This window comes from Callorhinus ursinus, unplaced genomic scaffold (assembly GCF_003265705.2).
Source record: "Callorhinus ursinus isolate GAN/ISIS: 27379988/994484 unplaced genomic scaffold, GSC_fseal_2.0 scaffold57, whole genome shotgun sequence".
NCBI lineage: Eukaryota > Metazoa > Chordata > Mammalia > Carnivora > Otariidae > Callorhinus > Callorhinus ursinus.
In genome coordinates this window covers 4,880,122-4,890,438 of record NW_027397119.1, presented here as the reverse complement: position 1 = coordinate 4,890,438, position 10,317 = coordinate 4,880,122, and the positions used below count along the sequence as shown (strand labels likewise).

At 56.4% G+C, this 10,317-nt stretch overlaps 1 protein-coding gene across 2 annotated transcripts in view; it reads left to right on the top strand.

Moving 5' to 3' along the window:
• Positions 1-1,651: 1,651 nt before the first annotated feature.
• Positions 1,652-10,317, top strand: part of LAD1 (ladinin 1) — a 15,995-nt gene continuing 7,329 nt past the window's right edge. Inside the window, exon 1 of one of the 2 annotated variants that reach the window (XM_073884541.1) lies at positions 1,652-1,810. In XM_073884541.1, coding sequence (XP_073740642.1) covers positions 1,803-1,810 — 8 coding nt within the window. In that variant the 5' untranslated portion in view covers positions 1,652-1,802. Of the gene's footprint in view, positions 1,811-2,015; positions 2,362-10,317 lie in introns of those variants that run through there. The other variant, XM_025855230.2, reaches the window with a different exon arrangement.

Below are 10,317 nucleotides of genomic sequence, written 5' to 3'. Positions count from 1 at the left end.
AGAAGAGGGGAATTTGGACGCAGACACAGAGACACGGGGAGAATTCCTTGTGATGGTAGAGGTGGAGATTGGAATAACACACTTGGAAGCCAGGGAACTCCAAAGATTACCAGCAACTGCCAGAAGCTGGGAAGAAGCAAGGAACGATTCTCCCCTAGAGCCTGTGGAGGCAGCTTGTCTCTGCCCACAGCTTGAACTTGAACTTCTACCCACCAGAACTGTGAGAAAATAAATTTCTGTTGTTTTAAGCCACTTCATTTGTGGACCTTGCTACAGCAGCCCTAGGAAGCTGTTACACTGACAGCACCAGGCACAGTGTCTGGTGCATAGAAAATGTCTAGTAGATCTACAATGCCTGCCCTCAAACAACTTTGGGGGCTTTAACATGCACCTACTTTGCTTTTCCTTACTTCTAGAATTATCCACATACCAACCTTCCATGTCTTTGGGTTTTTATATCCACAGAGAGGGTGTTGGATTTTGGACTTAGAGATACTTGACTGTCTCCTTGGCTTCATAAAGTGTCTCTAGGAGGACCAGGTGTCACATAACTAGGAGTATTTTTCTTCCTAAGTTGAGGTGCCACTACTGACAAACCTTGGAAAGAGCATTCCCTAGGTCCCCAGGAGACAGCAGGCTCCCTGGGAAGCGTCAGGCCCTGTATCAGAGGATCCAGGGACATAGATTACCATCGTTCCTTCTTTCTCTTTCCTTTGAAGAGCAAATGGCTCTGGGTCCTGCCTTGGCTTCTGTTCAAAACGTTCTGGGGCCTTGTCAGCCTTAACACTGCTCATCCCCGTGCCACCAACACTCAATGATTGACTCATTTGATCCCCATAGTCTGGAAGGAAGCAAAGTATCATTATTTCCACTACATAGATGAGGAAACGAAAGTGACTTGTCCCAAGTCACATGGCTCCTAAATGGCAGAATCCGAGGTCAAAGACAGATCTCCAGGCTCCTGGTCCGGCAATCATTCCTTAAACCTCATTCCTCACCGTCTAGGTCAAGAAGAAAGGCTCCCTGGAGGAGGGGGCCTTTTGGGGAAGGAGATGTCTGTGTTTCCAGGCTTCTGCTCAGCAACTGGCTTGGTCATCACCGTCAGATCTCAGAGCCAGAGGGCACGGTGGAGACCATCAGTACTGGATCAGTGCCAAAGGGAGGCCAGGCTGGGGAGCAAGGCCAGAGTGCTGGCAGTTCTGCCTCCCCTCCTCCTCCTCCTCCTCCTCCTCCTCCTGGTGCCTGGGGCTTCGACCCATCCCTCTCAGAGCAGGAACTGCTGCTGCTGACCTTGCAGTTCTGATCCATCAGGGGAGATAAGAGTCTCCATGCTCAGTGACTGCCCCTCTCTCAGCCCATCCGAAACTGGTTCCTGGATAGAGAGCCCCTGGCACCCACCAGCCCAGCTGCACACTTGAAGGGAGCCAGGTGGTGCTGGTGGTGCCTGAGCGCCCTTCAGAATCCCGGTCCTGGTGATCCGGGTTCCTTCCTTCCTGGGGAAAAGCTGAGCTTCCTCTGCCCTGTTACACACCCGGCTGCTCCAGCCCAAAGACCAGTACCAGCAAAGCCAGGACAGTGCCTTTGACATCATTGTGTTTTCCGAACTGCAGGCTCTCAAATGTTTGCTGAACTGAATCGAAGAATCTCGTTTGGGGGTTGGCTGGCTTTACACGGGGCGCGTTCTGTAGTTTGCTGGCGGCACAGCGAAAGCACTGCCCGGCTCATCTCTCGGGGCCTCTTAGGGGCGGAGGGCCGGGGCGGGCGCTGCAGGCCCGGGAGCCGGTGCTCGGGTCCCGGACCCGATGTTACGGTACCTGCTCTAACTCTCCCGCTCGGCTTCTGCTCTTGGGCTTCTCCGGGCTAAGCCGGTTTACCTGCAGCGAGCTCGGCCCGACCCCGATCGTCGGGTCCCCGCCCGCCGCCCCACTCCCCGGCACCCCGGCCCCTGCGAGAGGAGGCGGCTCAGCGCCGAGCTGGTCGAACTGGTTCTGAGCAGGAAGTCCCCCGCCCTCGCTGCCGGCGGCCGATCTACCCCGCGCCGGCCTGGGCGTCCGTCGGTCCGTCTGGCGGCCGGTCGGACAGCTAGCCGGCGCTCGCGGGCGCGCGGTCGGGCCGGCCAGGGCGGAGATCAATGCGGCTTTGTGCGGGGCCGCCCACACCCCGGGGGCCGCTCGGGGCGGCGGGTGCGAGCGCGGCGGGCCGGGCGGGCTGAGATTAGCGGCCATGTGACCTTACCTGGGCCGGGCGGCGGGGGAGGGGCGCGCAGGTGAGGCGGCGGCCGCCGGGCCCTGCACGCGCACTCGGCGGCCGCGGGCTCGGCGGCATGGCTGTCAGCAGGAAGGACTGGTCCGCGCTGTCCAGGTGAGAGCCGCGGCCGGCCCCGGGGAGCCGCACCGGGCTCTCCGCTCCCCGCCGCGGCGTCGGCCCCCTTCCCGTCCCCGGGAACCGGGCTCCGAGGCTGTCGGGCGGGGGTGTGGGGGGTGGGGGGGGGGTGGGGGGGGGGGGGGGTGGTGGCAGCCCCTAGGGCCAAAATGGGGGAGCTCTTAGGTGACAGGGCAGGGCGGGTGTTCTCGCTCCCCCACCGTTCCTTTCCTCCTCTCGGGGACTGAGGCCACACACAGGGTGCTTGGGGGAGGCTGGTCCCCGGCCTGGAGAGGCCCTCCCATGGCCCCCTGCGGGGTGGAGGGAACATTTGGGGGGACTGGGGAGGTGTTCAAGAGTTACCGCCAAGCCTCGTTCCGAGAGAGGCCTCCGCCGCTGCCATGTTTCTCTGGTAGAGACTAAGAGAGTGGGCCCCTGGGGAGGTATCCGTCACCCCCTCTTGGGGAAGAGGAGTGGGGACAGCACTCTCTCCCTGGAGGGCCAGAAGAACAGGGATCAGGGAATAGAGACCATTGGGCAACAGAGCCCCCTCCCACTAATGAGGCTCAAATTCAGAGTGTGGCATTTTGGGGTGGTGTCTGGGCTGGGCGACCTCAAGATAGTTGCTGTCCCCCTCTGTGCTTCAGTCTTTTTTTTTTTTTTTTGTAGGCTGGTCTTTCAGAGGGTCAGGACACTGGGTGTCTTGTCCTTGCTTGCTGGACATCCTGTCAGGGTTAGATAAGCCTGGGATGTTGGAGGGTTGTCCTGGAGGCAGTGCCCCTCGCTGTGGCTGGTGACCCTGGTGACTCCCGTTGGAGCTACCGGGCACCTCCCCTCAGAAGTGTTCACACCAGCATCTTCATTTCTTCACCCCCCCCCCACTCTCCCTGCCACCTCCCACCATCTTGCCCTTGAAGAAACAGGCCTGTTGTAGTAGCTCGGAGCTGGATCCCTACTCCTTTGATCGCATAGGGTTAAGCCAAGTAGAAATTGTCCTTTTTGCCCTTCCCAGGTGGGCATTTGGACACTGAGGCCAAGGTTCTCTCTGCAGGGGCAGACCAGCACCCTCCCCAGGCCTTCCGCCTTCAGGTGGCTTTCAGGCATTCTCCCGTGTTCTAGGATCTCCTTCGCCTCCCTCCAGAAGGGCTCTGCAGCTTCTCTCCTGTTTCAGTCTCATCCTCCCCAGGGCTGGGGGCCCGCCTCCTCAGACCCTCAGGACCTCACATTGCTCTGAAGCACAGTTGCCTAGTAACCCCCCCTGTGGCGGGGCCCAAGGGTTCTAGAGAGGGGATAAGGTAAGCCCCGAGAATGGAAGGAACTCAGTGCTCCGCGAAAAGGAACCTAGGCTGCCCGGGAGGTTGGGCACACCCCAGGGAAGGTCTGTGCTGAGGGTGGCGCTTGGGGGTCCAGACCTTGGACTCTGCAAGTGGGTCATTGTGCCTGGGGGTTGATGTGGGAGTGCCTTTGCTCCTAGGTGGGGGCATATCTGTGCCAGTGGATGTGTGCTTATATGGGTGTGTGCAGGTGTATGTGTGGGTGAGCGTGTTTATGGCCCATGTAGTATGGAGGTATCTGTGTGAGTAGTAGGTTCTTATGTTGCTGAGTTTGGGCTGTAGGAGTCTGAGTGTGTTTGGTGTGAATGTTTATTGAAGACCTCAGTATAGTGCATTGGGTGAAAAGTGCAAACCACACACTACGTCATCAGGAGCTCACCGACTGGTGGGATATATGTGATTTTGTGTCTGAGAGCATGCCTGGATATGTATAGGGTGTGTGTGTGGGGGGGTGGGGGGGTGGCTGGAGCACGAGAACTTTAAAAATGGGAGCAGGGTCTGGTCTTAGCTTGTCCACTGCTCAGATGGACATGTGGCTGCAGGGGTGGGGCCGGGTTCCCAGGGGATGCCCAGGATGAGTGCCAGGAACGCCCTGGGGAACCAGTCCTGCCACAGGAGCCCCTGGCCTGCCCTCCCTGCCAGCCCCAGCCCGCGCAGAGCCCCGTGGGCAGACCCAGCTGGTACCAGCCGTCACTCTGATGAGGCGCCTGGAGCGGAGGTCCGCTCCCGCTCTGCTCCCCGGCTGAACAACAAGCCTCAGCGGGCAGGAGGGAAAGGGCTGTGAGTCACTGTCAACCTGTGATGAGGGTGTGACCGGTGTGGCTCCAGGCAGGGTCCAGGTGGGGAGCGGAGGGCCAGCCTGCCACCCATCCTTGGTGTGAAGTAGACCTTCAGATGCTCCAGCCCTGGGATGGGGGCAGTGGCGAGCTGGTTGGCAGGGTGCCCTGGTCAGTGGCCTTGTTCTTTCCTCCCGGGGCTGGCCAGGTGACGGGTGAGGCTGGGCTGGGCCTGTCTGCAGGGGGTGAGGGGTGGGTCTGAGGGTGCCTGGGACTGAGCTGCCAGTGGTTAATCATTTCCCTGCCTAGGCCTTGAGCAGCCCTCCCACCTCCCAGCACGGCTCGCCGTCCTCCCCTGATAGCTCTCCCTAGCCCGTTAGGGCTGGAAGGGACTTTCGTGACTGCCCGTGGTAACCCCTCCTTGTGCACAAGGGCAGCCCGAGACCTGCCGTCCCTAGGGGTTGAAGACTGGCCCAAGGTCACAAGGCCAGTCAGAGCTGGGCCTCCCAGCTGTCTGTTCTTTCCTTCAAAGAGTTGCAAATCCTGCTCCTTGAGCCCAGGGTTCTACAGATGTCTCTGGGGCGGCCTTCTCACTCTGCGCCCACTTAACCAGAGCAGCTGAGCCCTGACCTGTTTTTTGAGCTTGTTTTGGGGTCTCCCGCAGGGAGGTTCTTCCTTAGATCTAACTTCTGTCTGTTAAGCAGCTGAAAGCAACGGTGTGAGTGCAGTATTGGGGGAGGATAGTGGCCGTGCATGGAGGCGAAGAGAGAGGGATGTCCCCAAGTGAAGGGCAGGGGAGGTAGAGGAAAGGATTGTCGGGAAGGGGGGCCATGGTGGGGCGGCTGCCTAGGGCCGTGGCATCAGCTGGGGGAAGTGGCTGGGACTCCCAGAGGGTGGGACCCCGGTTCCGTCCTGGGCCTGGCTGTGGTCAATGCGTTGGCCATGGGGATCCCCCAAAACCTCTGCTCTCCCAGGTTGCGCCATGAGCTCTGGCCTGCCCTGGGGTGGGGAATCCCACGTGGTCGGGGGCCTCTCAGGCTCCCCAGCTTCTTCCTCCGAACATAGGCTGATAGGCTGTCAAGAAGGTGGGGACTCACTCTGGCTTAGGGGCGGCCCTCCTCGGACCTCCTCTTCTGGCATCTGGTATTGTGGTTAAGGGAACAGGCTTTTGAGAAGCTGACCCAGCATGGAGTCTTATTTTTTTTCTTTTGATTAATTGTGCTATCTTGGGAAAGTTACTAGCCCCAGTGACCTTCCATTTCCTCATCTGTGAAATGGGGATAACACAACCTTACCTCGCGGGGTTGTTGGGAGGTTTAATGTCCATGTTCTTTGTAAAATACTAAGAATGGTGCCTGGCATTATAGTAAGCACTTAGGTGTTAGTACCCTCACTTCTTGATTCCTTTATTTATTGACTTATTATTATTTACCATATTCAACAAATATTTTGTGTGCTACTGAATGTTAAGCACCATTCTAACGCCCTTACTTATCATATATTTATTATGGTGGTTTCAACAGTTGCACCTGCTGAGGTCCCTCCTGGAGACTGACCCTTGCCCCCTACCCCCCAGTTCTATCCATTTCCTCATTTTATAAGCAAGAGTTATTGGCAATAACGTTTCTTCCCCAGGGTGAGGTGGTGGTAAAGGTGGTGAAGGTGAAGTGATTCATGTTCTGCCAGGGGTTGAAGGCAGCCCCGTGATTCCTGAGCAGCAGGGGAGTGACCAAGTCATCTTGGGGGACTGTGGGGTCATGGCATAAAGCTGGTGGACATTCAAGGACACCTGGGCCCCACCTCCTGCAGTTCCAGCCCTGAAGTCCCCTTAGGGCTAGGGCTGGCCTGGGGAGCAAGGGGGGTGAGTCATTTCCGGAGAGACAAGGCTCTGGCAGATCACACTCCATATATGGCCCCACTGGAGGATAAACAAATAAGCTGCTTCCCCCAGGGCTGAGAGGAGTGTGTGTGGGAACGGGGTTGCTCAGGACCGAGGAATCCTGGAGGCTCCAGCCCAGCCCAGCTGGGTGTGGTCAGGGGAGGGGAGCTTCTGGCTTTGTGGGGGCCCTTTCCCCAGTGTGTGAATCCCTCAACTTTGGGGGGCAAGAACTGCTCCCAAACTGGACATAGGGGGAGGGAGTAAGTCCAGAGAAGGAGAGAGATGAAAACATGGCCTCAGATGAAAGCCAGCTGAAGCTGGCATTTCCAAGTCTGGTGGAGAAAGGCTCCAGTCAGAGGCCCGTGGCCTTGACCACAGAATTTAAACATGATTCCCATAGGCCTTCACATGACCCCTGAGAGCTCTGTGTATTTGAAGATTAGTCATTCGTTCATTCACTCATTCACCACACATGAACTGAAGATCTCTCATGAGCCAACTTTAGCTGACAAGTGGTCAGGCATCAGAGCCTGGCTCGTAACAGATGGACAGATTATCTTTGGGGAAGCTCAGAATTTGTACCCCCCTTCATGCTCGTCCTTGTCACGACAGAGGTTTCGTGATTCCCCAGGGAGGAGGAGAGCCCTGACATCTGACAGTTGACAGTCACACTGGTTCATTCCACATTCATTGGCACTTGTGTGCCGGGCACCATAGTGGGTGCTAGAGATGAGAGACACCCTCTCCTGTGGTCTCTCCTCTCCCTGCAGGACAACATCTTCACACTTTGTTTTCAGACTTCTCATACCCTCTCCACTCTCCTTCATTTTCCCATTTTTAAAAAGAAAACAAAACTTGATGTGTGTCTGTTGTATAGGAACTCTACCTCAATTACAAAACCATTCCTTGAGTCCATTCTGCTCTAGCTACTGTCCCAGTTTATTTGCTTTTCTTCTGAGGAACTCCCCTTGGCGAGTCTGGCTTGACTCTGGGACCAGCACCTCTGCTCACTACTCTGTGCTGGTCTCCCCCCACCAAGTGGCCTTGGACAGGACCTCGTCCCTGCCTCCGGGTTCACACTCCGCCCTGACTTTCCTCTGATCTCCCTGGCTCAGGGCCTTGGTCTCCTTTGCACTGGTGTCTTCGCCTCGCCCTCAATAGGCGGGAACGGAACTTCTCCTTCCCCTACCCCCCACTGCCGGCCGCCATCTCCCCAAACTCCCCTCCCCCCATCTTTCCCATCTTATTAACAGCACCAGGAATTGCTCAGGCCAAAAATCTAGGAGTTTTCCTTCTTTCTTCTCTTTTCTCTGCCTTCCTTCCCCTCCAGCCCATCTCCCCTTGGCTCTGTCTTCAAGATGTGTTCCCAGTCCATCCCTCTTTCCTTCTCTCTCTCACCACCACCGTTCAGGCCAGCATGGCTCTCGCCTGGGCCATGGCAGGAGTCTCCTGATGGGGGCCCCATCTCCCCCTCCCCGTGCCACCCTCAATTCTTCTTCCTTCAGTGGTCAGAGAGATTAAATAATAATAGTAACAAATTTGGGCGCCTGGGTGGCTCAGTTGGTTAAGCGACTGCCTTCGGTTCAGGTCATGATCCTGGAGTCCCGGGATCGAGTCCCGCATCGGGCTCCCTGCTCGGCAGTGAGTCTGCTTCTCCCTCGGACCCTCCCCCCTTTCATGCTCTCTCTCTATCTCATTCTCTCTCTCAAATAAATAAATAAAATCTTTAAAAAAATAATAGTAACAAATTTTATCATGTCACTCCTCTATGTAAAACTATCCAGTGGCTCTCCAGCATACTTGAATAAAACCCACATTCTTTCCCTGGTCCATGAGGCCCTTTTCTCTGGCCTCTCCTCCCTGTCCTAGCTCCCTGTGGGCCACGCTGTGGCTCCAGCCCCGCCCCCCCTTCCCCTGAACGCCCAGCCGTCACACCTGGGGCTTTACACTTGCGGTGTTCTCCTCCTGGGACACCCTGCCACCAGATCCGGGCCCCTCCTCAGCTCTCGGAGAGGCCTCCCCTCCCGGTCACCTTCTCTCACATTACCCCTTACCTGGTTCTGTTGTCCTCGGGTCACTTCCTGACATCGTTTTGTTCGTGCACTCATTTCCTGGCTCGCTGACCACACCCCCCCACCCCCTGCACTATGCACTCCTCCCCTGCTGCATCCCAGTGCCTGGGACTGTGTCTGGCACGCAGTCGGTGTTCAAAAAATATTTGTTTGGTGAATGTTGGATCAACATGATGTTGGGCTTAGAAAAACAGATTGGAGCCATTGTGTGGCTCATCTTCCTCATTTTAGGAAGGAAGACTGACGAAGAGGAAAGACAGGGATGGACACAAGGGCAGGGGGAGTAGACTGCCTTACGAGAGGCTGCCTGGAGAATCTTTCCTTGGAGGCTCCATAGATGCATTTCATATGTAATTCTGTTTGTAAAATCCGTGGGTTTGCATGATTATTTTTTCCCAGAAACATGTCTTTTCCTTAAATTGAGGCTTGGTTGCATGGTGATACCCTGCAGGAGGGGAAGAGGCCCAGGAGGAATAGGGCTGGGCCACAGGACGGGCTGGGAGAGCAGGTTTGACACCTGACGGTGGCAGAGGGATGGCCTTACAGTAACTCTGGGATGGAAGAAGAGACTTTTTCCAGACTCTTCCTATCTGTAGGGCCCTAGGTAGTACTGGGAGAGTCATAGGAAGGCTCCAGAGAGGGCTCACTCTGCTGCCTTACGGTGTGCTATTTCCAGCCCAAACTTTCTCCCAGGGCGCTGGTGAAGCACATCCTTCTGTCCCAACGAACCTCCTCCGTCTGACCTCAGGCTTGCCCAGGCCGTCCCTTCTGCCTGGCCTACCAGTTTCTCCCCAGCCCCCTGTCACCTCTGTTGAAATCCTGTTCACCCGCGGAGACGCAGCCAGGGTCAGTCTCATCCGTGAGCCTTTCTTGATAATCTTGCCTTAACAGTAACCATTCTCTCTCCTGCAGAGCAGTTTCTGTGCTTTGGTTGGGGGAGTTACTGGTGGACATGCTTCTCTTTCCCACTAGATAGAGGTATCTTTAGGGTAGGGATCCGGCTTGTTCTATGAATCCTCCAGTTCCTGACTTGCTGGTCCATTGCAGTTGCTTAGCAATGATGTATCTGCTCTTTGGTTGGGATGGAAGGGTGGGTGGATGGAAGGTGGGGAGGGCTGGCAGCGAGGTGGGTGGGAGGATGAAAGGGCAGGTAGCTAAAGACGATTGATGGGGGGCACCTGGGTGGCTCAGCTGGTTGAGCGTCAGACTCTTGGTTTTGGCTCAGGTCATGATCTCAGGGTCCCGGGATCGAGCCCTGAGTCAGGCTCCACGCTCAGTGTAGAGTCTGCTTGTCTCTCTCCCGATGTGGGGCTCCCATCCCAGGACCCTGGGATCATGACCTGAGCTGAAGGCAGATGCTTAACCGATTGAGCCACCCAGGCGCCTCTAAAATTGTCAGTTCCTATAGACGACATACTAAGAAAGTAAAGAGAAACAGGTGATGAATTTTAATACTATATCTCATTTCCCCAGTATGTCCAAAATATTCTATCTCACTTCCCCAGTATATCCAAAATATTATCATTTCAACATGTAACCAAGATGCAGATTATTAATGAGATATTTTACAGTCTGTTTTTCGTTATCAGGTCTTGGGGATACATGTGTACCTTACAGCACGTCCCAGTTCAGCTCAGCCCTGGTTCCAGTGTGGTTGCCCATACACAGCCCAGGCCTAGAGGGTGTTTGCTCTCTTTCCCCAGCCCCACAGTGGTTTGGCTGTGGGGGATGGGGATGCAGGGATGCAGGGATCTGGCCTGGCCTGCACTGACCCTCTCCCCGCCCCCCCCAGCCTGCACTGACCCTCTCTCCCCTGTCCTCCCCCCGCAGCCTGCACTGACCCTCTCTCCCCGCAGCCTGCACTGACCCTCTCCCCCGCAGCCTGCACTGACCCT